At 40.8% G+C, this 27,504-nt stretch overlaps 1 protein-coding gene across 1 annotated transcript in view; it reads left to right on the top strand.

Annotated features, from left to right (window-relative positions):
- Window positions 1-5,275: 5,275 nt before the first annotated feature.
- mrpl23 (mitochondrial ribosomal protein L23) overlaps window positions 5,276-27,504 on the top strand; it is a 45,852-nt gene continuing 23,623 nt past the window's right edge. Inside the window, exons 1-4 of the mRNA XM_050073880.1 lie at window positions 5,276-5,413; window positions 7,609-7,731; window positions 21,029-21,111; window positions 27,353-27,426. Coding sequence (XP_049929837.1) covers window positions 5,394-5,413; window positions 7,609-7,731; window positions 21,029-21,111; window positions 27,353-27,426 — 300 coding nt within the window. The 5' untranslated portion in view covers window positions 5,276-5,393. The remainder of the gene's footprint in view (window positions 5,414-7,608; window positions 7,732-21,028; window positions 21,112-27,352; window positions 27,427-27,504) is intronic.

Here is a 27,504-nt window from a genome sequence, read left to right as displayed (position 1 = left end):
CTTATTTTTTTTGTTTTTTGGTAAAAATAAATAAATAAATAATAAAATAAATAAATAAATTCGAAAATATTCTAACTCAATTTCATGGTGCTTTTGACAGCCCTAATATGCACATGACGACAGGAGGGGACGGCGGTGCGTGAATGGATTTACCCCTCCCACTTGTGGTAGTTTTACTGATATTTCTTATCCTGTGCGAATTGGCCATTAATATTACCGACGTCCTGTGGTAAAGTGACATTACCCCACGTGCCCATGTAAAACTAATCCTGTCCAAATAGTGCTTTATTCCCTTCTCATTTGCCAAATTCAGTGGCCCATATCACTATTTTTCAAACTGCATGAACTCAGTTTCCATAGGAAAGCCGTTCTTGAGGCTTTTGTCCTACAAAAGTGGGTGTGACTTCACGAATTCATAAATGTCAGGTGGCCGACAAACTGATAGGAAGAGATACCAAGACTGTGAAAAACCCCTTTCACATGTATAAATGGATTTACAAATGCCTTAACATGATTTTACATGTATTTGTTGAAACTATTTACATTTATAAAACCTAAGATTTGTATGGGAAATTAAACAAGTTTCAGAGTAAGTTATGCTTATTTGCAAATCACTGTATATTCCTGGATATGACTTTACACAAAACAAATAAAAAGTGTTTGTATGTTTCCTTGGTAAACAGTTTTGATCCTCTTCTGTGGGTTACAAATATTAAGTCCAAAATAACTTCCATATTTGTGCATGTTTGCATGTGTGTGACTGTGTGTTCCACACTAATTACTGTAAAGGCCAGGCAGTTACATGTAAGTAGCCAAGCCATTAACCAGAATATGACTTCTGAAAACTGTACCACAAGGAAAAAGAAGAAATTCACAGAGAGCAAATTTAAAAAGTTAATGAGAGCAGCAGAGCTCTCACAGGCTTTTGCCCCGGTCATTTGAAAAGCAGTAAAACCTCATCAATCTGGTTTGTATTCTTATTAAAACCAGTGAAATTAGATAATGTAGTTAACTTTTATTTTCCCTATAAGAGCCCAACTGTGTGCATTAACAAACAGGCTTGAATCGCATCTATAAATGGCAGAGTTGGATAACAGTGTGAGACCGGTCTTTTGGCTGGAGGTTGCACCAGTTCATGTTGCTGGCCCCCTCCTCTCCCCTTAGACCTGGCCTGGTCTGCACTGGCTGAAACCTTGCTAAACATTGGCATCCTGACGGAGGTAATGAGTGCAGCTACTGCTACTGCAAAGGCAGCTCTAGGTCTGGGGCCAAGGTAAGGATAAGGGCCATAAGGACATGGAAATCAACCTTACTAACATGACACACAAACGCACACAGTATACATAATATAAAGGTAATAGAAAATCTGTTGTACACTCAAAGAATAACATGTTTTTTCTCTTTCTAAATGATTGTTCTTTTCAACAAAAGAGGATTATCATTTTTAGCAGTTTGATAATATTTTGTATCTATTAAAGGTTCAGTGTGTAGGATTTAGGGGGATATATTGCCAGAAATGGAATATACTGTAATATAATAAGTATGTTTTCTTTAGTGTATAGTCACCTGAAAATAAGAATTATTGTGTTTTCGTTTCCTTAGAATGAGCTGTTTATATCTACATAGGGAGTGAGTCATTGTCCATGGAGTCCACCATGTCGCTCCGCCATGTTTCTACAGTAGCCCAGAGTGGACAAACCAAACACTGACTCTAGATAGGGCCATTCGTGTTATCGTGTTGGCCACCAAAGTTAACAGCCCCTCCATGACGAGCAAAGCTGTAAAACACAGATTTCTTTTTAACCTGTAACTGTTTTATTCTGTGTTTTTACTGGTTTAAAACATCAGGTCCATTTGTTTTGGAGATGAGGAGACCTCTGTGGATAATTTGACTCTCGGTAAAAAAAAAAATCCTAAACATCTGGATCTTAAGTTATCAGAGAAAAGGGTTAAGCACACATTCGCAGGTGGTAGGTTAGCAGCCCACCTCCGCCGTGCCAGACAGTGTTGAAGAGACACTGATTTGCAATGTGAAACTGCTTTATTTAGTGTTTTTACTGGTTTCAATCAACTGGTCTGTTCAAGACCTCTGCGGATAATCCGGCTCATGGTAAAAACAACTCCTGAATGTCTGGATCAGAAATAAGGTGAGCACACGTTAGCAAGTGCTGGGCGAGTGGGCCAACTAATGTGCAGGACAGCCTGGGAGGAACACTGATTTGTAATGTGACACTGCTTTATTCAGTGTTTTTACCAGTTTAAATCACCTGGTCTGTTTGATCTGGAGAAGAGGAGAACTCTGTGGATAATTTGGCTCATGGTAAAAACCTCCTGAACAATGAACACTTAAGGAATGAATTACCTTCTTATATATTAAAGAATGTTAATCATGTACGCATCATATCCACTGGAATAATAAAGCTTTAAAAATAGATTATACAAAGGTCATCTAAAATTACAAGATCAGGTAAAATTGCAGGCGCTGTGGTGCTCCGGTAGCCATGGGGTTTAAAGTGCTGAACATGAACCACAACATCAACACAACTTCAAATCCAGACCGGCTTGTTGCAAGTCGTTCCCTTCATCTCTCTCCCTCCATTTCCTGTCATGTGTCTACTGTCTACTATGTGACAATGGCACAAAATGCCTATAAATGCAGGAGTTGTACTTGGGACTTTTTAAAATTTCACATTATTTACAGTAGTCAGTTAATAAAAGTATGATGTAGTTATTGTCACACAAGAAACCTGAGGTATTTGGGGCCCCTAAGAGTCTGTGGCGTTGGGGCAGTTGACCAATTTGTCCAGTTGGTATCCAGTAACAAATCCATCATGTATCAAGTGCATTACATAGTTTAATTTATCAGTTATCATTTATCAGTAGTGTATTTGTGTAGGCTGACCACTTTTTCATGTTACTATATTTCACACCATCTATGATACAATTTTTTTTCTTTATTATTTTTTTTTATATATACTTTATCAATCCCAGAGGGGAAATTCATTTTTTTTGTATGCATATTCATGCGCTGCAGGGATAATGGTAATGAAAGAAAAGGAAATTATATTTCTTGCTAATGCCATGCATAAAGGATAACACAATATTACTGGAACAGCATGTCGATTATGGTCTTTACTCAAATAAATTCTCTCTGTGGATGTGAAATGATCAATTTAAGAGTTAATGGTGTTCAACTTAACTCTGTAATTTAATTCACTGAACATTTATTGTTCGGTTATTGAACAATCTAAGGTTTTTCTGTGTCAGTGGCCAGGACACACTGCAGTAGTTTGGAAAGAGGCCTTCCCACGTCCGTCTCATCACCTTTATGAATCTCCAGTACGCTCTCATATCAGCTGTCAGATATGAATCAGTTCCAGCGCAACAAACAAGTAAACAACCGATGAACCGATGGCAGTGCGCTCTTCTTTTTCTTGAGGGAAAAAAATCAGAAAAAAAACTGGACAACCGTATGATGACAGGACACCCTGATATAGTGTGATACATACCTGTGCCAACTGGTAAACATTACAACAACTGCATAATAATCAAATGCCTAACTGCCCTCCAGCACCCTCCACACACACATACACACACTCCATGGCATCTTAACTGATGGAAACTTCCCTCCCTGGCATAGTGTGGGCTGTCAGTGTGGTCCGTTTCCTGCCAGGACTGAACCAGCTGAGCCAGGGACTCATGTTCCACTCAGGAGGCCTTCAATCACTCTTACCCCCACCGCAGGCACATCGTAGTGGCTGTGAGGTCAGACGCCGGGGCATAGGGTCTGAATGAGAGATGGGACGAGGTCTCCCTCTGCTGCTGTCTCCTCATATGTGCCCTGCGAAAATACTCACAGCAGTGACATGTCCAAAATAGAAACACAATTTTAAAAAGAATATGAAACAAGATTATTAACTATTATCAAAGAAGGATATGAAAGCTGTTGGTCTTAATGGGGAAAATGTATTTACAGGAGAAAAAATCCATAACTGACAAGTGTAAACTGAATATTTTGTATACAAAAGCACTAATATAGTTTCAATATCACTATCACTATTTTAATGTCTATTTATGGATATCTAGCTCTCCATCCTCCATCCGTGATGAATATACACTACTCTGTATGTGCATATGAATAAAACACTTTTTTTTTGCATGTGTGCTGATCTCAAATGGCAAGATTAAATTAAATATGAGAATTAATATTGAAAGAATGCCAACATTAAATACCATACACATTTGAGATGTGATCTATGTGTTCACTCAACTCAGAGTATTTTGAGCAATTTTGACAAAATGCAGATGAATTATTAGGTTTGAGAAACATTCAGCAGATTTACTGGATTGGTAATAGGTTGACTTGTCAGCACAGTATCATCAACAGTCTTGTGTTTAACACCAAAACACCTAATGGGGCTATTATTGTCACTAACTGTTTATTGCTCAGAGTTTTTAAATGAAATCCTCTTGCTAACAAAGGCGGATTGGTGGCAGGTATTTAAAGATAAATAAAGATAAATACTATGGGAGTAATGAGTAAATTCTGATACTTTTCTGTTCTTATCCAATATTTTTAGCCAGTGTCTTTTGCTTTTATAACTGGTATATGCCTTTGCAGTTGAGCTGCAACTTTTACATGATTAGTTGTCGACTATTAAATTAATTGTAGACTAATTTGTTTGTAAGAAGAATAAATCTCTGGTTTTAGCTTCTTAAATGTCAATATTTTCTGGTTTCTTTACTCCTCTATGACAGTAAAATGAAAATCTTTGGATTGTGGACAAAACAAGACATGTGAAGATCACATCTTAGGCTTTGGGAAACAATGATGGACATTTTCACCATTTTTCGACATTTTATAGATCAAACAACTAATGGATTAATGGAGAAAATAATCAACAAATGAATCAAGAATGAAAATAGGTGTTAAATGCAGCCCTGCTTTCTATGTGTTTTCAGATTTTAAAGACACATTTGCTGTCTTATAATTAAGATTTCATGGACTACAAAATATCTTCTTAAAATCCTTAGATTTGTTTTGTTTAAGTTAAGAGACAACTTTCAACTCATTAGGCCTAAACATCCCTGATCTAAACAGGTCTAATTAAGGATACTTCCTTGACCCAGTGTAGCACAGAAATATAAGATCCTCAGAAAGGTATAAATACCCCCACTTCACCTTGAATCCCTGTTTTGAAGCTGCAGGCCTTTTTTACATTCATTCTGAAGCCCTATGAAGTTTTCTTCAAGGACATGGATTACATCCACTGCGCATGCGCTGAGCGAGTGTCCCCGGAAGTAAATCATTGCACGTGTAGCATTTGACAACCTTGAAAAGACTACAAAACAACTACCTGGCAGCTTGTTGCTCGGGAAAACCAGTTCCAGAGATGCCAGTAACAAGACTACTGTAAGTATCGAGTCTTTTATTCTAATTTATAGGCGTGAATATTCAAAGAGACATCCCAGCGAGACATTGCTAGTCCTCTTTAAGGCAGTGTCGATAAGCTAGCAAACCAAGCTAATGTTAGCATGTGTTCTTTCCAGCTCACTGTAACATGTCTGACTGCAGCTTCTCATACACGCTGTTTTAATTTATTTAGCACATCGTCGGTACGCTTTAATCAGCTATATATGTGTTATTGTGGAGTTTAAATGGTGTAAACGTATCAATAGCGTGTCTAGCATTAGCCGGCTATGCTAAAAACAAACTGCCGTTAACGTGCAGCTAGAGTCGTAACAGCATCAGACACCCAGGTCAGTGTAATTACTTCTAGATAGTAAAGCTACTCACATGTGACAGTAATGTTATGGTAATTCATTCAATCATGTAGCTTTAAACAATTTTTGATTTGCCATTAACTGAAAATAAATGTCTGTGTGAGACTGTTTTATCCCCCATGAGTAGAGGTTGTGTTTATGTCAACACTTATGCCTCTTTTGTCATTGTCTATTTCCTTTTGCATTATTTTGAACCCTTGGGAGATGGTGTATAAGAGAGTTTTTATTGCTTAGCAGGCTTCACACAGGGTTAAAGGACAACTGCAGTTTATTTTGACTTTTTGTTGTCGTGACTATCATTTTTATTGGTAGTGAAAACATTTGACTTACCAAATTATTTGCTTACATCTGGGAACACTGCAGCATCGCTACAGTAAAGTACCACAGGGCAAAAAAAACAAGCATATAGATGATACAACGTTATAAACAAGTAAAACATGGAGTCCACACTATAAACCACATAATTTGAAGATAAAACTGACAGTTGGTGTATCTGTAATGTTGGTTATTCCTCATTATAGTAACATGTACTTCTCTGGCCAGGAATGACCCACCACCTTTCTTTCTTATAGGAACAGTGTGTAGAGATTTAGGGAAATGTCGTGGTGTCTCACGGTGAGGATTGCAGATTGCAACCAGCTGAAATGTATCCTGATAGAGTTCCTTCAGTGAACAGGAGGTTTTTACTGTTAGCCAATCCACAGAGGTCTCCACCTCTCTCAAACGAATGGACCTGGTGATTTAAACGGGTAAAAACACAGAGTAAAGCAGTTTCACTTTACAAATCAGTGTTCATTTGATGCTGTTTGGCATTTCGGTTAGTCCGGCACCTGCTAATGTTTGCTCAAGTTTTTCCTCTGATAACTTAAGATCCAGACATTCAGGAGGTTTTGCTTGGAGCTAAATTATCCGCAGAGGTCTCCTCCTCTCCAAAACAAATGATTTAACACCAGTAAAAACACTAAATAAAGTAATTTCATGGCAAAAAATGTGTGTTTTTCTGATGTTGCTCATTGCAGAGGGGCTTCCAGTGTGTGGTTTGTCTGTTCTGGCTACTGTAGAAACATAGAAACAGATCTGTAATCTCTGATCTAGAGTCCCACTCCATATAAATGGCTCATGCAAAGGTAATGAAAACGCAACAATTCTTGTTTTCATGTGATTATACACCAAAGAAAACATACTTATTATATTCCATATATGCCAGTGTATCCCTCTAAATTCTACACACTGGACCCTTTAAAGAAACTCTCAGGGCCATTGTTTTGATTTATGTAACTCACAAAACAAATCTCAAAGAAGCCATTTTCTGCTGTTTTCAAGTGAGCTGGGTACGAGCATAAGGAGATATATGAATCTTCCAGCTGATTTCAGAGAAAAAGCTCTGCCAAACCCTCAATCTGTACACGTAATGCCCAGCACCAAAAAGCAGACAAAGTTTTTGACCAGCTGGTGAACATAGTGGAGCATTTAGCAGCTAAGGAGCCAAATACTTCCGTATGTCATTGTGTACGTCACATGAAGGCACAGCGTGTGGTTTGTGTGATTTTGGATGGCAAACCACAAGCAATGATCACATCCTTTTGGGGTTTGATTACACAACTGTCTTTTGAAAGAGATCTTTTTTTTTTTTTCTAGATCTTTGCTTTTATCAACTTTTGACAACAACTGGCTATAGCGAATGAAACTAAAACTGACCGCACAATTCTGCATGATTACATGGGCAGCTCTGACATCTTCTCAGTTGTTAGTGCGGTTGTAGGAAATACTACAGAATGTCTGGAAGTAATACTGTGGATAATAAGAGTCTGCCTCTCCCCTCAGATACCCTCTCTACCAGCTGGGAAACCCTCAGCTGAGGATCTTCAGACCCAACTGGTTCCTGACTCTGGTGAGGCCGGGAAAAGAGCAGCCTCCTGACACTGTGCAGTTTCGAATCCCAATGGAGTAAGTCTTTGCTTACAGAACTTCCCTGTCATTGTGCAGAGATGCATTCAATAGTAATTGAATAAAATTAAGTTTCAGTCACTTTAACACATATTTTGGTAAGTCAAGTTGTATGTGATGTAGGCAATATTACATCATCTTCAGGTGTCTCCTACTGTTAAAAATGTTTGTGACACAGGTGAGGTAATGTTCTCGCAGAAGAGTCTACTGTGAATGTTTACTTTGAATGTCATGTAAAAAATGGATAGTTTGGATCTTTTGCAGTGGGGTTGTGTGAGGTACTTATCCAGAGTCAGTGTGTTACCTGCAGTAGAAGTCAGTTGGCATGCCCCTAGTTTGGCGAACCACACATGAGTAACACCATGGAAGCCAAGCAATATACTACTACGGAATGGGCAGCAACAAAATGTACTTTAGCCACCTAAAAAAAATCTGCATCAGTTTAAGTGTACACTATATTGAGAATATTTTCATCTCTTTACCTTGATGCAGACGGCTCTTTCTTGTCAAAGTCACCAGTCTCTATTGACAAAAGCAGCAATTTTAGCCCTGTGGACATGACAGCTTCTGGTCTACCTCCGCCTTGATCAGTTGGTTAGTTTTTGTTATTGTGTGACTTTGGTAATTCCAGACTAATCCTTTTAAACTCTAAAGTCACACAACAACACACAAAAAATCCCCTAACTGATCGAGGCAGCAGCAGACCAGAAACTCCTGCTTTCAGCAGTAATAAATTACTGTTTTCCTCGATGGAGTCTGGCTTTGAAGAGAGTGAAAGGCTTCAGTTCACTATTGGAAATTGCTGTCTGGCGTCAAGGCAAAGCAGTGAAAATATTCTCAATATATCGTACACTTAAACTGATATTGATTTTGTGGGTGGCTAAAATACGTTTTGCTGCAGCAGTACATTGCTTAGCTTTCATGTTAGCACTCCTGCCTACTTTTCCAAACTGGGGGTGTGTCGACTGACATCCACAGATACACTGACTATGATTAAGTTTCTCATACAACCCCTCTTAAAAAGATCCGACTATCCCTTAAGTGCCTAGACCTACTTTATTTAAGTGTGTTCTTAATTCTTAAATTACAGTTTTCAGACCACGTTTGGCACACATTTCTTAGTATCAATTGATAATGTCTGTTGTTATTAATTATTACTGACAAATGTCAAAATTACAAATGTCAAATCTGACTTGAGGCATCTGATCTAATCCAATTTTGTTTATGGATAACTTCATTTGTAGGTATTTTTCTCTAGTCTCCATAGAGCCATACACCACATATTACAGTACATCTATTCCTCTAATATTGCCACTGCACACAATCACAGTTCCTTAAATGATAAACTGCTTAGTTGCATATATTCATCATAGTATTCGTCTTCTTAAAGTACAGGCTGCTCAACCTCAGAGCAGCACTGTAGAGCTTACCACATGTTTTCAGCAGATTGGATGATAACTCTCACAGGGGCCCGAACTTTGAGGATGAAGGTGACTGCACCAACTCCTATAGCAAAATTTACAGTGCTTCTTAAAAATAAATTCTCACAAGCTGATGGCCTGTATGAGCTGTAAATCTTACTATTATGAGACTACAAAATTAGTTGTTTTATTTGGCATCCAAGTTATTTTAGCGTATTGCTTTTGTTAGACTATAGTAGTAGTTTAGCGTCATTCAGAACTATTATATAATGAACACATGTTTCACGTTTTAGGCTGCAATAATTTGTTTGTACTGGCACTGAAGCAGTCTAGTTGGCAGAGTATTATGTAGCTGAAGTTGGGCATCGTGGCCACCAGGTGGCGGGACAGCCTCAAGAACAGAAATCGGCGGCTCAGTCCTGAACAGCATAGAGAGCTCTTACCACCATACGTCTGTCTTTAATGAGCTGAGTTGCAATGATGACTTGCGAAAGGCTAACATGGGCAGCGGGGTGGGAGGTGAGGTCAAAAGTGCTTTTAGTTGGCGCTGCAGTGGAGGTTCGGGCCATGTTGTAGACAGCGAGACGTCAAACATTAGTCATCTGAGGGAGCCAATATTAATATCTACACAGAAAATGAAAGCGAAATGTTCTTGATCATGCTCCAAAACTCATGTCCAATGGGGTATACTATATGTAATACCACTTTACTGCCTCCTAATTTTACATATGAGCACGCTTTATATATTTACAGTGCATACTGTGTATTTTGTTTTTTTTGTTTTATGGCTAGTCAATTTGGTGGGTTTGGACAACGTATTCTGCCATAAAACGCAACAGGAGGTCTTTTCCAGTCAGCACTTAGTAGTGATGAGCTGATTTTGACTACCTCAGCGAGCCAAGGTCACTGAGGTTAGCAGTGCTCCTCAGGCGATGAGAGGGCCAGAGCCCACACTGGGGAGAAAAATTGAAGTTTGAGGCAGATCATCTATGTGTCTCTGGTGGGGTTTAGACCATAATCTGTTCATCCAGGTGCCTGGCCTCCCACTCTGATTCTTGCCTCTTCTCTGCCAAACTCCTAGGGTGCTTATGTAATTGTGTGTGTGTCTGTGTGCACGCTTGTCAGTGTGGGTTAGTCAGTTTGTGAGAATGGTGTGTGTCTTTGTGTATATATGCACAAAAGTGGGTAAGTGCAGGGTGCGTGTGTGTTTATAAGGGTGTGTAAGGGTTTTTTCCTCGCAGTCTTTGATGCCTGGGAGAGGTACATGGCTGATTGATATGCTGCTGGGGCCTCAGTGTGCATTTGAAACACTGCTATTTTTTTTTATACTCACAATGTAGTAAATGGACACACATAGAGAGACAGTGACACAAACCAAATATCACTCCCACTCCCAGCTTATTGATGAGTCTGAGTCAGTACGGCAGTGAAAGCTGTTGTAGCTATGACTCTCAAGGGTAGGCGGTGTTGGCGTGGGTAAGTTGTAGTGCCGAGCAGCTGTTAATGAGAAGTGGTAATGTTGGCGTTCTCAGGGCAATAACACAAGGTGGCCTTTGTCTCATCGACACCTGGGAGCTAGATATCTATGCTTGTCTGTCTTCTTCTCTGTTGCCTTCTTTTTCCAGTTTTCTTGCTTGTTTGCTGTATCACTTGCTTGCTATCATCTGCACATGTCTTTCTCCGTCCCACCCTGGGCTCCTCTGTTTATTGTGCTTTTCTTAAACGCTTTGCAACACGTCCAAAACCAATCCCTCTTTGGCACTTGTTGTTTGAGACACCTGGGTTGCGTTCTCTCGTAATTCTCTTTCTACCTGCTGGAGGGACATACTGTATTTGTTTGTCTTTTTGATTGTTCTCAAACCTTTTGTGCTATGTTAGTATTTCCTCTCCGCTCGACAAGGAACATCATCAAATTTCTGGGTTTACACCCACACACACACACACCTCTTGTGCCTCACCTGGCATGGCTAGAGGCCAGCGGCAACACACACACACGCACAAAGAAAAGAACACAACGCTGAATGTTGTATTCAGTCTACTACTCAGTCACATTTCATGCTACTATGCCGTCTTAATAACTATGAAACCAGACCATGCTGCGGTTTCTCACTGTAATCAGACATGAGCAAACTGACCCTGTTACACAGCAGCTCACATTGTCTTTCCACTGTGACAAGCGTTCAGTACCTGTTGGATCCGACAGTGTTATGATCGCCATGGCAATCACTCTGTTTCTCTTCCACTTCATAAACACGTGGCTCAAGCTGGAAACTGGGTTATTTTTCACGCTAATTAACCTCAGTTTATGTCATAGGAAGTCATTTTGCGAGCCAGCAGAGGAGTGGCGAGTCTTTACTGACCCGTCTCCCTGTAAGGAGTTTAGTGACTCCTGGTGACCTGGTCTTTGATCTATTTCTGTTCCATTGTCAGACCAGAACTCGAACAATAAATCTAATCCTTCACACGCTGCTCTTATACTCTCAACTTCTCAACTGTCTCTCCTCTCCCTAAGTCTCAGGTTCCTCAATGGCTTTCCCTCCAAACAAAGTCTGCTATTATGATCTTGATACTTAGTGCTGAGCAACTTCTGTGCATGTATTGTCTCCGTAGATGGGAGGGTTAAAGTAGTGAGTGCGCATATCTCGACCCAAACCTGACAATGGAGCAGGCTGACAATGAGGAGCGGCTTTCTTTTGCCTTTCATCTGCGCAGAAAACAACTCTCCTGTTTCATTCTCACCACTAAGCTGCTCTGACACAATGTACTTTGATGTTGTGTGTGTGTGTGTGTGTGTGTGTGTGTGTGTATGTGTGTGTACGTGCGTATGGACTGTTTGTTGTACCTTGGATATTTACCGTACACTGTGTTAATAAAGGTTGCACATAAAGTGATGTCTGAGAGGCGTATCAGGACACAAAGTTAATACGTCAGAGGGACAATGTAGCTGTTTGGTATTGAGAAATGCTATTTTGAGATCACTGTTTGTAGTTTGAGTTCATTTAGGTCTACCTTAGAGCTGCAGCAATTAATCATATAGCTGTCTACTATTTAATTATACGCCAACTAATTTCATAATCAGTTAAATGCTTGCCAGACTTCTCTGATTCCAGCTTCCTAAATGTGAATATTTTCAGGTTTATTTACTCCACTATAAAAGTAAACTGAATATCTTTGGCTTGTGGACAAAACAAGACATTTGAGGACGTCATATTGGGCTTTGGGAAGCACTGACTGACATTTTTCACAATTTTCTGGCATTTTATAGTCCAAACTAACTGATTATTTGAGAAAATAATTGACAGATTAATTGACAGTGAAAATAAGAATGTGTTGCAGCCCTAATCTGCCTATGTAAGATATTATTTTCTGCTTATTACCTTACATAATTTTGCTGTATGAGGTGATGTGAGAACAATTCAAACAGAACGTTCTGTCAGCATACTTTAAAAATAACAACTGCACCAGCCTTAATAAAAGCTAGGCCGTCACCATTGTATAAATGTTCTTTTTGCAGGGCTACATAAGGCAACGTACATACAGGGGAAAAATGAGCCGTATAGTTGATGATGTGTTGAAGGGTTGAGGTTCCTCCAAAGCGTAAGCGCCTGTCGCCTACAACTCTGCATCACCTCTATGTGTGGCTGCATCCTCCTCTTTTCCATTCCCTTGTAATGCTTAAAGCTGATCTGCCAACCTAAAAGGCCCCATAAAACGCCCAAATGTAGATGCAGCCCAGTTTCTATCAAACAAGGAACCACATTAAAAGCTTTCCAGTGGTTTGCCAAGTCAAGTTGCTAAAACAAGCAACCTTTCCAAGTAGGATTCATGGTAGCCACAAGAAGCATGATGGTCACTGAATCATCGCTTTACAAAGTAACGTTCATCCTAAAACAAGGAGGACATGACAACATCAACACCCCTGTTCTCTGAATCAAATGTTGTTACAGCGATTACAATTTTACAGGGCCTGTGGCACGGCATTCAGTTTATACAATGGAGCACACACACCATTTTTGAACTATGACTCACCATGATGACCACTACTCCTACCCAAAGACGAAGCTGAACTACCAGATTAACATAGTTTTTCACATAACATTTATTCAGTTACCCACTTTCCCACCGCTAAACCATCCCATTGTTGTTAACCTGATAAAAGGGTCTGTATCCGTGGGTCTTCCCATACTAAATTATAGGTCATTATGGGTCAGACGTGCAGGGGGCAGCAATACAGTGAGTACAGCAAAAACATGTTTTTACATACAGATTTTATTATATGGTCAAATTTAGGGCTGGGCGGTATGACAAAATTTTCATATCATGGTTTTAAGAAAAAATCATATCGGTTTCACGGTATTTTGCTCAGGTTCGGCCAACTTGACATGCTGCTGTGTTGTTCTATGGCCTATTCAAGTGCCGGAATTTGTTATTTACCTGACAACGCCTGAAAGCAACACATGCTCCGCTCCATTAGTGCTGTGCTCGGTTATAACTGTCTCGGACTCGGGACGGGTCGTCTTCGGTCAGGAAAATGCAGCCTGAGCCGTGCTTTAGTGTGCTCACCTGTGTGTGTTCGCTTTGTCTGTGTGTGCGCTTTGTCTGTGTGTGGGTGTGTGTGCGCATCGGGGCGAAACTCCGCCGTGCGCGATACAGAGAGCAGAGGAGAATTGTAAACGGCGGTGCGCCGCTGCTAGTTGCATATAGGGGAAACACTGCTCTTTTTGGTATGAGTTCTTCTGGGTCATCGTGTACAGTTGCTTCACTTTCAGAACTCGCCTCTAAACTTTTCTATATGTTCTCACTCTCCCCCGCTCAAGCGCGCCTGTGGTGTGCAGCGGTGAAATGGGTCCCCGCTGAAACACTGTCCTGCTGCGCATGTTTCGGACGTTGTTTTTGCTATTCACCGGTATTGCGGTATATGAAAAATTCATATCATAACGAAAATAAATACTGGTTTTCGGTACGAACCAGTATACCGCCCAGCCCTAGTCAAATTTAAGATAACTGATGCCTCTGTAGTTGTTGTTTGAGAGAATCATTGAACTTGGCTTTGTTATTTTTGTGTATAATGTGCACTGGCGGAGAATTACAATAGTTTTACTTTTTGAAACATTTATAGTTATTTAAGTCATATAAATCGCAGGGTTATGCTGACCATTTTAAGACTTGGGCACAGCGATTTTTAGGGTCCGGGCAGCTAAGCTGCCAGGACACTATTGTAATCCTAGGTATTCTTCTTCTTTCTTCTTCCGAGGAAATCATACTTCCCATGGGTGAAAACTCACCAAACTTTGCACAAAGGTCCAGTCTCATGCCAGATATCCTCAGCTGTAAACTCAAGCCATTAGTCCTGATGGCGCTACAGCAAGTGTCTAAAGTTCAAAACTTTGAAAATTCATAACAAATCAACCATACGTGCTACAACTTCACAACTTTCATCAATACTGAAGAAACTTTTGTACATTTAAACCTATTAAAAATTATGAAGTTCTCTCACTCTGTTTTTTTCAAAAACTGTAAAAGTTCTTAAACCTATCTCCTCCCACAATTTTTGCTCAATTGACACCAAACTTGCTACAGAGCATCTTCAGACTGTCCTACAAAAACTAAGTTTCTCAGATTTTTGATTTATCAAAAATTGAGCCTACAGTGCATCAAAGTGTTTGACTGTAAACAGTACTGTAAACATATACATGCAAATTCTTGCTAGATAAATCTTCAATGTTCATGAAAAAAATTACAAAATTCTAGAGTCATGGTAGATGATTTGTGGCAAATTTCAGAATTTTATCTCAAAAACTGAATTTTGGACAGCATTTTGAATCTCTCTCTCCCTCTCGTTTTTCCACTTATGGAGCAAATCAATCATTGTTACAAACAAATTACCAACATCTCCATGCTGTCTANAATATTTTATCTCAAAAACTGAATTTTGGACAGCATTTTGAATCTCTCTCTCCCTCTCGTTTTTCACTTATGGAGCAAATCAATCATTGTTACAAACAAATTACCAACATCTCCATGCTGTCTAGATGCAATATGTGTATTTTCAGATTTTTGTCTTAATGAATCTGAATTTTTTACAGTGGTTTCAAATCTGCGTTTCCATGCACGGATGGCTGCTTTCCTACACAACAGTGAATGGCTTACTCAATTTGTGAAGCCACTGTTGAGTTGCTACTTGCCAATTAGCTCAGAGCAGTAGATGACCGTCTTAGGTTCCAGAGGTTGCGGGTTCGAGCCTCAACTGGTGCAGAATCCACGTTGTAATGTAATCATCTTCTTGTGCTCCAGCTTATTGCTTAAAATTGCCTGAGCGTGACTGATCAGCATCTTCAAGTATTTTTTCTGCTAGAAAATCTGCCTTCTCATGCTTGAAAATAAACCAGACTTTGCACAAAGATCCAGTGTCAATACTTCAGTGTGAAACCATCTGAGGCTTCTCACTTTGCACATAGCTCAACTAGTTAAACATCAGTTTTTCACTTATGAAGCAAATCAATCATTGTTAAAATAAATTACCAACATCTCCATGCTGTCTAGATGCAATATGTGTATTTTCAGATTTTTGTTTCGATAACTGAATTTTTTACAGTGGTTTGAAATCTGCTTTTCCATGCATGGACGGCTGCTAAACCTGCACGTCTGGCTTAGTCAATTTGTGAAGCTACACATGAATTGTCACTGACTAATTAGCTCAGTGAGATAGAAATTGATTCTTAGTCTCAGAGGTTGTGAGTTCAAGCCTCAGCTGATGCAAAAGGCAGATTGTGTTGCTAAATTCCTAAATGTCTTCCAGTTCTTCTGCTTGTTGCTCAGAATTGCCTAAAAATGCCCAGACCCGACCCATCGCTGCGCAGCAGCTATAATTTATTTTTTATTTTTTCCTCTCTAGCGCCGCCTACTTGTGCAAGTCTGAGAAAAATAAAACCATACTTTAAAGATGACACAGTGTAGCGTACTTGTAGTCTGTGGCTGCACTTTTTTGGTGGAAGAGTCAACATCTTGAAAGTTGTGAGCTTGCTAACCCCTGATAGCAAGTCAAAAAGTCTGTAGTTTGTATTTTAATGCTGCAACAATTTCATCTTCCACTCCATTAATCCACCAACAAACCGCCCGGCTCCCGGCCGACCATCCCCAGCAGCGCACCGAAAAGATTACAGAGGTAACTGCTGTGTTCTTGTAGCACCGCTAATCTTGTCTATTAGTTGCAAGAGCATTTTTGTTGGCCATAATTTTGTATAAAGCCTTAAACGGAATGATTTTGGGCTACTCTCATAAAGGTACTATAATCTTATATACTTTCTTCTATATATTAATTTTGCGTTAATTAGCTTTTAAAAAATGTTTTTTTTTTTTTTCATATTCCTGTTCTAATGTCTAAAAATTCCCAAGAATTAAAATTCATTGCTCTTTAAAAGGGTGTATTTGCATTATTGTGCTACTATATTATCGTATAGACCGTTTGACTGATGCTCTGTTGCTCGGGCAACAGCTTTGGTCCCTGTGCACTTCCTGTCAGTTACTGCATTAACAAACATTCTAACAGGAAGTACCAAGGGACCCATTAGAATGTTTATGTTGTCAAGTTTGAAATGGTCTTTATCAGTGGCATAAAGTGGTCTCAAAATGACAGTCTCGTTTATCGCATATATCGTCCAACAAAGGTAGTTATCATGACATTAGTTATAAAGACAGTTTTCAGCGTCTACAAATATTCAGCCGAACAGTGCTGATCTGCCGAACCTTAGTGTTTCAGTCAATATTGTGTATTATTTGTGGCTGAAGATTACTGTGAGTGGGTGGCTGCATAGGGCATCCTTTGTGTACAAAAGAGGCACCACCCATTCACCTGGCAGATGTTCTTTTAGCACCAGCGCATTAATAGACAAGTGGCATTAAGTAGTGCTTCAAGAATACATTCACTATCCTTTCAGTCAAAGACCGTCAAAGCTGCCTCTGTCCTGTCTTGCACTTTCTCAACGGTGCCCTTTCACCTACTTCTCTCATATGCTTTCAGGGCACAGGTGTAAATGGACTGCCCTAAACTACTGGAACTGATACTCACAATTTCCTTGGCGTGCTGCGAGTTAGCCCATATTTGAGAAGAGGAAATATCCAGGAGCATGTAGATGCATTGCAGAGGAAGGATTACATTTGAGATCAGCTGATAGAGGAGTGTGGGTCAGTATGCAGAGTGACAAATCTGCTATATTGTCGCACACGAGCAACTGTGTCACAGCGGGGCAAAACAAAGGCATCAAGTTTACCCTGTGTCTTCACCTGTGCCTGCATGCCTGCAGAGACCCATTCTTTTAGCTCTGCTTCATATCAGATTTAGGTCTTATATTGCCCCTCTGCACCTCCTCTTGTACAATGCAGACAATATAACTGTTTAAGTTGTTTTCTGACAGTGATGCCTGTGTGGCTGTTTTAAACCTGCTCGGCAACAAGGGACCATAATTGAACCTAATCCATCGTCTGCGTCATCCGATGCCCTTCTAGGTTTTGTGTTTGGAGTTCTTTCATCATCTTGGGCAAGGAATCTTTGTAGCATGTGTGTTTGCGTATAAATATATACCAGTTGCTGAGGAACGATGCCTTTAGCCCTGGCAGTTGCTGGAGGCAGGTTTTCATTCTTCCTGTGAGGCAGAGGTGTGAAAGGTTAGCTTGTGGAGTCAGATGGGTGTTTAAACTGGGATGATGATCAGATGCTGCCTGCATCACTATTGGAGACACCACGCCCTTTGTCTAAGTTTAGCCTTGTTTATGTACTCGCTTAACTTGACATTTTCTCCTCAGCTTTCAGCCCAAGGCTTTATCTCAGACTGGATTCCAGTTTTAGCTGAAATGGAAGTCATGTATTGACTCAGGTCAGAGAAAAACTAATATAAACCCTGTAAATCTAGTGTTCAGTACTGATGTGTAGGTGTGTGTGCGTGTGTGGATGTATTCATTGTAGATCTATAAATATATAGTGTTTATATAAATTAATAGGTGTAGACATTCTTTTATTAGTTAAATATTCCATTTAACTTATTACTGATATTGGTCACTGATACTAATAAATGATAATTCACCAGTTTGGTATGTGTTTTCGGGCTTTCTTTTTCTTATTGTTTTATCTTTGTGTCATGTATTTGCTTTTTCAGCTATAGTTAACACCCGTTTATTTGTGTACACGCATTGGCATCTTGTGCAGAGTAATAGAGTAATAGCTTGTACGTGTTTCATATATGCTATCTCTCTACATTTACATGCACAACATATTCATTTTTTTGCCCTTATTTAAAAAAAGACAATATTCCTACTAAGCTGTTTACATGGTGAATGAAAATAGATATTCCACTAATATTCTGGTTAACATGCAGACTTGAATTTTCCGATAAATGTGCCCTAACATGTGGTTTATCCCGTCAAAATATGGCAAAGTACAACGGCTGGAGTTTACACCAAGTAAGAGGATCTCAAGGCGTAGCCGGGGGGAGGAAGGGGTCCACTTTGGTGACCTCAGATTTGCATCTCTGCTTTTTGCAGATGATGTGGTTCTGTTAGCTTCATAACACCGTGACCTCCAGCATGCACTGGGGTGGTTTGCAGCCGAGTGTGAAGCGGTCAGGATGAGAGTCAGCACCTCCAAATCTGAGGCCATGGTGCTCTGCTGGAAACCCAAGGCTTGCCCTCTCCGGGTTTGGGGACTGCCACTGGTGGCAGACTTGTTCGATAGTGTGAACACAGCTTCCCTCTTTCATTCCTTCAACCGGCTTCTTGAAAAGGTTGGCATTGCGATATTCGCGCCTATCCGAAAAGCTGTTGGTATCAGTCTTTCATAATGTTTTGAAGTCGGTGTGTTTCTTCTTTTGGCCAGACATGTCGGCTTTTCTTTTCGGCGTACATCTCTACACCAGCCTTGTAAACTGTTGGTTTGTTTGCAACATCTCCATGACAAGGCACAGAGCAAGAGGCCATGTGTCACAAACTGCTGTTAAAAACCCCAATTTTGCATATCGGAGTGCGCTGTATACATTGTCCTAAAACACAAATAATACCCGCACATCCCACATGTCTTAATCGGAAAATGTTTCATCCGGAATAAGGCTTAATTCAGAATATCCAAACGAAAATATGCTGTTCACGTGACCCATATGAAATTCAGAATATTGTCATGATCGGAATCACAGTGAGATATTAGTGTGCACGTAGTCTGTGTTTGTGGTGACTGAATAATTGGAGTGGTAAAAGCAGTAGGATTTAGATTCCCCCATTAATCAGGATCAGTGTTCCATCTGCTAATGATCCAGAGGAAACCTCACAGTCCCCAAGCCACTTTCCTCTCTCTCCCACTTCCCCGCCCCTGCTTTCTAGGAAAACCTGTCTCTCAGCGCTATCACTCTCTCTTTTTTCCCTCTCTTGATCTCAAGTACCCCCGGTCAGCCCGCTCTGCTTCACTGCCCTCCAGCACACACACTGTGAGACGGGGGTTTGTGGGGGAAGGTGGGTGCAAATGGAGCAGAAAGGCGCATCTGCATGTCACATCAGAAACACATTTTTGTCCTCTTGACTGGGTAAAGGGAGACGAATAGGTCTAAAGGGGCCTTAACAAGTTTGTTTACACCTTTCCCCCCACCGTGACACAGAAACTCCTCTACCCTAACAACCCCAGTGGTCCTGGACCAGCACTGGGTCTGAGTGGGAGAGCTCAGTGAGTGCTTAGTTCTCTTGTCTCTCAAAGGCAGCTGCCTGAAGTTGGTGTTTGGTAACAAAACCCTACCATATTCAAGAGTCACCACATCAAACCATCCCGCTTCTGTAATGGTGGAATCAAATGTGGAAATAGTTACCCAAGTATCGTAAATGCAAGTTTACCTCTCTTGATAAACACAACTTAGCAGGTCAAATGGAAGTGTTCTAGGTCTACATCAGTGCCAGCTTTGCCAAAATTCAGCGTATTATAGAGGAAAAGGCAATTGTTTGTACAGCATGGAAACATATATTACATCATTCCTAGGTACAAAGAGCCTTTGTGTTCACAGATGGGATTTTCTCATGCAAATGTTTGCCTCGCCAAATATTGTTACAGCAGCTCAAGGTATTGTGCTGTTTCCTCTGAAAAAATAGGGAATATTACATTATCCTGTTCTATCAAAGGAACATATGAGGTGATAGAAGACGCCATATCCGAGGCACTCATGTCAGACCACAGCGTCGCTATTAAGCACTTTGTCAGACGCATTTGGGAAGTGCTCTCCACCAGGCTAATCCAATTGGCTAGATTGATTAGCAGTTAAAAGCCTTTCTTCCTCTGGTCGGAGCAATCCGTTCCAAATGCTGCCCAGTGAGCTAGCTTTAGCTGGGCTGGCCCACCGGATCAGTTGGTGCCAGGCCCACTTCCTGTGTAGGATTTCACCGGGCGCGATCGATACATGCAGACAGCTAATTGGATGAACACTGACACTCACATTTCTCTTCTCCCCACTTTATGTTCCAGAGTATAAAAGCTGAATATGGGTTTATAGGGGAGTGTCCTGTCAGTTACAGTAGGTAATATAACAGCAGAGTTTATGGGAATGCAGTGTGGAAATAGGCTGTATCATTTTTTGTGTCTGTGTCAATTAAGTCAGTGTGGTGTTATTTGATGGCCAGTGATCCAGCATGTAACCTTGTAACCTTGCAAGTGTTGGACTGCAACCTCAGACATCTTCTCTTACTCCCTTCACATCTCACACACACATACACACACACACTCAAACAATCCTTACCTCATGTGAACACTGATGCTGAATACCTTGTGTAACCCCAGTTCTCCTCTCTCTCTCCTTCTCCCTCCATATTTGGGTGTTTTTTTTCTTCTGTCTGTTCTGGACATGTCGGGACAGAATGACCAAGTATGACGTAAAGAACTACCTGGAGAAGATCTACGACGTCCCTGTGGGAGCAATCCGCACAAGGATACAGTTCGGTGAGTCTCTTCACTGCTTTGCACAAGCACAATAAGAATAGAACTTAGAGTGGCTGATACTAGGGTAGGGTTGGATAGCGTTCACATTTGAACCAATATGGATACCGGTACCTGTAATTTGGTACCGATGATTGATGCTACTTTTTTTCTCGATTCTTACTTTCTCTGTAATAACAAAACTAAAAAAACAAAACTAAAGGAAAAGAAAATAGACGAGACACTGAAACTAATGTGGCAGATTGGTGCTGCAATGATAGTTTTGGCTCGCTGGGAAGCCAACAGAGCGACTGACGCAGTGGCCGACTGACGTTCTCACCCAGATGCTTTCTTAGGTATCGACATTGGGCACCGGCGTATTTATCCTGAATCGGTACTTGGTAGCATCGACCTATTTTGGTCTTTACCTGTAAGAGTACCGAGTTCGGTATACAACCCTACTGACTGGTCCATTCTGACCCTAGTAACTGAGACCTGACCCATGACCTGAGTGAGTCACACATTGTATTCATCTAATTTATCCTGCTGTTTTGCCACATAATCTGTGTGCCAAAATGCCTTATACCAGAATGGATCCAAGTAAACTCACAATCATATCTAAGGCGTGATTTTACAGGAGTAAAATCTGTTTTGGGCCTGAAATAGAGCATGTGAGTGAAGTACAGGAAAACTGGCATATTGCTATTTTTTCCAAAAGTGGCTGCCCTATAGCAGTGGTTTCCAACTGGTGGGTCGCGGGTCCATTCTGAATGGACCACAAGTGACTCACCAACATGGCCAAACAGTAAGTATTACACTTGGTATATTAACTTTGTGGACCTTGAACTAATGACCAGGGAGAAATCTGAACCCTGTGGCTGGACCAGTTGGGAACCACTGCCCTATAGCATTTTGCTTATCATGCTGCTGTCAGAGGTGGCGTTTTCTCTGGTCTAACTTTTTGTAGGTCTGTTTCAGATCAGGTTCTGAATTTCTAGCTGACCCAGCACTTTTATATAGGTTACATTTGTAGACAGTTTTCTAAAATTATTAGCGAAATCAAACTCTGTGAGTCCTACATACTGACACACACATATGTTTTGAAGAGATTCTAATGCAGTTCAGTTCAGTACAGTTGTATTTGTCCCTGTCAGGGCAAATATGCAGCAATTGTAGTTTGAGTTTACTCAGGCCTGAAGTGATAACTCCACCCTTTGGGTCAGTGGAATAACTGGCAATAACATTACCCCTGTCGAGGTCTGTGCAGTGATATGGATTTGGCTCCTAAGGTTTGTTGTATCACATTAAGTGGACTGAGTGCAAGGAGTGCTGGAGAATATAAAAAACACCCCACAATGCAGACATTGTTCCCTGAGTCACTGACCTTATGATTGGGAAAGCTCGTGGTGGAAGAACATTATACACACCATGACTGTACATCTATGTAAAGCCATGGAGCCCATCCAGACTGTTGAGAGAGGGCTAAGGCAGTGGTGAAAACACTTGATTCATGGTATGCATTACCAAGCCACAAACATTTCATCCAAATTAAAATCCTAAAGTTGTACTGCAGCTGTTGTGAGTAAATCGAGCAAATGGTGCGCGTACACACACACACACACACACACACACACACACACACACAGTCTCAGTATGCTCAGCTCTAATCTTCCACCCTGTATTAAACTTTGCCTTCGGAACACTGTTAAGTATATAATTTGATAACTTGATGAATTAAAGGTCTATCCAATACATTCACATGTCAGTCATGCTGTACTGGAATTTAATATAAAAGTAGTTTATACAGTTAATACATAAGGCGACTCACTACAGTCCAGTATTCACAATATACTATGAAATAAGTGTTTCGGCAATCTGTACAGCCCCGTCTCTAATTAAGATGTGTCTTTGAAGTATCAAACATTTGCTATCTGTAAGCATGACAGATGGCCGTAAGAAGTTATAAGTAGCTGTGGTCAACTTTTTCATGTTATAGTGGATTCCTGTGATGAGAACTTTACACAGCAGAAAATAGTATCAAAGCATCAATTCAGACTGCTCAAACTACTCCTGTAGCATAATGCTCCGATCACTATACGTCCACATGCTCCGTATGTCAGAAACACTCATAATTTCACAGAAATATTGTTTGATACAATAGTATCACCATTATTGTAGTCATGTGAAACAATTTGATATTTATTTTTGTTTTATTTTGTATATTTGTTATTCACTCACAGTCAATTTCAGTTTTAGCTGTGACCAGCAGCTCCATACCTTGCTCCGTATCTTGGCAGGCTTGTTGGTCCACAAAAAATTCTCCAACCTGTGGCGGCCAGTTTTTGTTCTAGGAGATTGAAATTTGGCATGGAGGTAAAGTGTGTGTGTGTGTGTGTGTGTGTGTGTGTGTGTGTGTGTGTGTGTGTGTGTGTGAGAATGTGTATGGTGAAAAGGGGGGACGGTAATGGGAGTGGCCTTTCATTAAAAGGTGCTTAACTTGCGAATAGACTCACAGACTTGCACAAGATTTCGAGGAAAGTATTGGTCAGGTGCCAAAGGAAAGTTGATTAACTGTGCATGCCAATTGGCAAAAAGGGACAATTCATGGATGCATGTGTGTACGTGGTTGTAGCTCTTACAAATTTGTGCTTGTTATAAAAAAAAAAAAAACAGTAAAACAAAGTTCAGGCTCTGAAAGACTTTTGATGGATGACAAAAACGCAGGAATTTGACTGTTCTGAAACAATTTGTTGGATTTACTGGTGTGTAAACATACTGGACTAAATGTGAGGTTTTGTCAATATTTTTGTCCAGATAAAAAATAATTTGGACATCATTTTCAGGTTATATCCACAATAATCTTCAGGGTTATATCCATCCTAATAGTTTTTTTAATCAGATGACAAATTGTAAGGCAAATTTTGGTTATGGTGTATGGAATTCACAGAAAGATGATTCTTGTTTTAGGAAGCTTAAAGTCAAATTCATTCTGTTTTGGAGACTCTAAGTGGTGGTTAGCAGTGATTAGCAATTTCAGCTCGGGACGTAGACGGTCTTCCCATTGACGTGCAGCAGCGGGAGTGTTTTCCAGCGGCTAGTTGCGGTAGTGGTTAGCGTGCCTGGCTCTCCTTTCCTTCTAACACACACAGCTGCTTATCTGACAATCTGCTGCTGCAGCATTCCAGCCTCCAGCTGTCCCAGGACACCCCACGCTCCCTCCTCACAAACACATACTATTCACTTACAAACTTGCAGCTTCAGGGCCCTAAATACCCCGTCCCCTCCACACACGTCCCAACCCCAAAGTCCCCCTCCTTGTCAAGGATGATCAGAGAACCAACAGTGTTATATCATTGACTTAATAATCCCCTTTACTTTTTATTGGGGGAGGAAACTGCTTAAGTGTGCATGGACTGATTCAGGGGCTCCTTACAAGTCTAGGAATTTGCAAGTTCATAATAGCACTGTAGAAGACATATGGGTGGCTTGACGTTGGAGCGACTGTGATGGACGTGCTGAGAAGAGGCACGAGCTCCCTGTGTGCTGTGCCTGAAGGGCCATGAGGAGCCCCCTCTACCTCTGGAGGAGAGACTGGGGAGGAGACGTGGAGGGAGGAAAGAGGAGAGAGGCGCCTAGCATAGCCTAGCCTCCAGTTTGGAGGACCCATTAAGGCTGTTTATTAGGGTTGTGTCATTAAAAGCTAGGGGAAAAGGAAAGCCCCTCGGGAGGGTGGGTGGAAGGAAAGCAGTGAACTGTGGGGGGACGGAGAAGAAAGGGCGGCTCAGGGCCCCTGGTGATCCCGAGGTGCGTCAGCGAAGGTATCCCTGTCTGCGTCAGGAGTTCCACTCCATTGGCAGCATAAAGACGGCAACAGGCAGAGGAGAGCGAGGGGCGCAAACGACCCTTTCTTCCCTCCATGGGCGGCAGGGGTATTTTGGAAGGAGTTGCCATGGTTACCCCTTCGGCCTGGGATTTGTAACGTGATAGCTGGCTGCCAAACCGCAATCTCAAAGTGGGAGAAATTGTGCTTGCGTTTGCGAGTGTTGCATGAAAGCTCTGTCTGTGTGTCTGTATGCGTTACGAAAGGCCTGTGTGAATTCGGAGAAACGCTTTGTGCCCTTTCAAGGTGTGCAAGTGTGCGTCTCATGTGTGGCTTTTGTTTATGGGGGGGGCAGGTTAGTGTCTTACCTCGCTCTTTCAAAGGTTGTAGCATTTCCCTGTGGATTTCCTCAGCAGTCTCACACACACACACACACACACACACACACACTCTTCGTTACCTCTGTCTCCCACCCACACAGGGGCCTCCAGTTAGCCAGGGGGGCGTGGAGGGGGGTGTTTTACAACCCTGCTCAGGGCTTTCCCTGAGCAGTGGGCTGCCTGGCTAGTGATGACTAGCTACGCATACGACACACACATAGACACTTGCACACACACACACACACACACACACACACACACACACACACACACACACAAATGACTCATTACAGTGGAATGTTTCCCTTGTTTTTCATGTCATAAACCGTTCCCATGGCAATGGCAGTTACTCAGAGGGCCTGTTGACTTGACCACCAGGGTCTCATTGAGATCAGGGTTCTAAGGCAGAGATGAAACGTTTGATGCTGCGGCCATTATCCGTCATTGATAGTAGCGCGCTTTAGTCGTTTCGTAAAGATTGAGATACCTGTGTGAAATGCCTGTAAGTCCAGTAAAATTAACTTTTGATTTATTAGAATCCAGACTCCTCGTCCTGCCTCTGCACGCGCACTCGCACAAATGCACACATACCACACACACACTCAGCAGCTTCCACAGTCCCCTCTCTTCCAGACTTGGAGAGGTTTGACAGGAGAGAGGATGATGTCATCATCATCTCCAGCTGGGGAAGAGGTTAACCTGCCTTCCATAGTCAACAAGATCAGGCTCTGCTTTCCCACACACACACACACACACACACACACACACACAAAGTATTTTCTGTTCTACTGGGAAATGAACAAAAATGCGTAGTAAAATATCTGTTGGTCAGATAGGAATGAAGCGTAATGTGATTGTTGCTGCGCTGGTAAATAGATTTAAATTTGAAGTAGATCCTTGCATCTTTTGATTAAACCATTGACCATCTGTTTTTTAAATCTTCAAGTGCTTATTTTTAAGTCTGATATTCACAACTGGTTGTCACTCAAAATAGATAGCATACTGTCATTTAGTTACAATGATATAATTTTTCTATGGACAGCCTGGATGCAAACATTTCAGATACTGTTAATCTCGTGATTATTTGAGGTAGATATAATAGTCATACTTGTAAGAAAGGATGTACTCCCTATTTCACTGTTTATATATAACTTTGCCAATTATTTCAAATTGCTAAAATACATGGTAAAATTGAATAGTAAAGCAAAAATCAAATCAAATTAAAAAAAAACATACTACATCTATATCTAGGTCCCTGCTCTTTTTATGTCTCTTACCTCATTCTTTTGTGCTCCTCTCTTGTTCACCTGATTGTTTCTCTTATTTTGTCAACGTTTCGTAAAAAACAAAACAAAACGTTTTCTCTTTATATTTTATGATGTTGCAGCCTCATTTCCACCATTGTTGTTAAAATCTTTATACATGTATTTCCTGACTTGTTTTGTATATTTTCTCATGTGAAATTAAAGGAAAAAAAAGATAAATAGATGTTAGGACAGTTCTTAGTCATTTTGCTAACTGTCACCTAGGGGTGGATCTAAATCTGACAGTTATTTGCTTCATTAATTGATTCTTCATTTAGTCTTAATCTCATCAGAAAACAATGAAAAATGATTGATTCATTATAAAATAGATGCCATTTCATTGACTTGTCAGTTAATTTTCTGAATGTTGCAGCTGTGATAGTGATAATCATTACAGCTGCTCATAGATAAAATATTAATAAGTCACTTTGTCTCATCCAGTGTATTAAACATTTTCTTTTATAATCAAGGTACTTCGAAACACCAAAGCAGTCTTGCTCACTTATTTGCTCACATGTCCCACCAAAACCCACCTAGAGATATTATAGGTCGAGCTACTTCAGTAGAGGCAGTATAGCAAAGTCTACAGCAGCTGAGAAATTTCTATTGTCTTCATTGTTTATTGTCATGTTGCCCAACCCCACTGTCACCATATTTGTAAATGTCACCATCAACACTGTTGTCACACAACAAGAATTAGCTTATGTGTTGTCATTCCTGTTTACAGCTAATTCAATACGTGCTGTTCTGTGTGTTCTCAGGTTCCAATAAGAAGAGGAATCATAAAAACCAGAAGGTCAAGCAGCCGGACTATAAAGTAGCCTACGTTCAGCTGGTGAGAAGGCACACACACACACACACACACACACACACTCATCGTCCTACTTCTTGTCTCTCCTGGTTGGTGTGTTGT

This window comes from Epinephelus moara, chromosome 20, assembly GCF_006386435.1.
Source record: "Epinephelus moara isolate mb chromosome 20, YSFRI_EMoa_1.0, whole genome shotgun sequence".
Taxonomy (NCBI): domain Eukaryota; kingdom Metazoa; phylum Chordata; class Actinopteri; order Perciformes; family Serranidae; genus Epinephelus; species Epinephelus moara.
The sequence above is the reverse complement of the archived record's forward strand: the minus strand, read 5'-3'. Positions and strand labels throughout refer to the sequence as shown.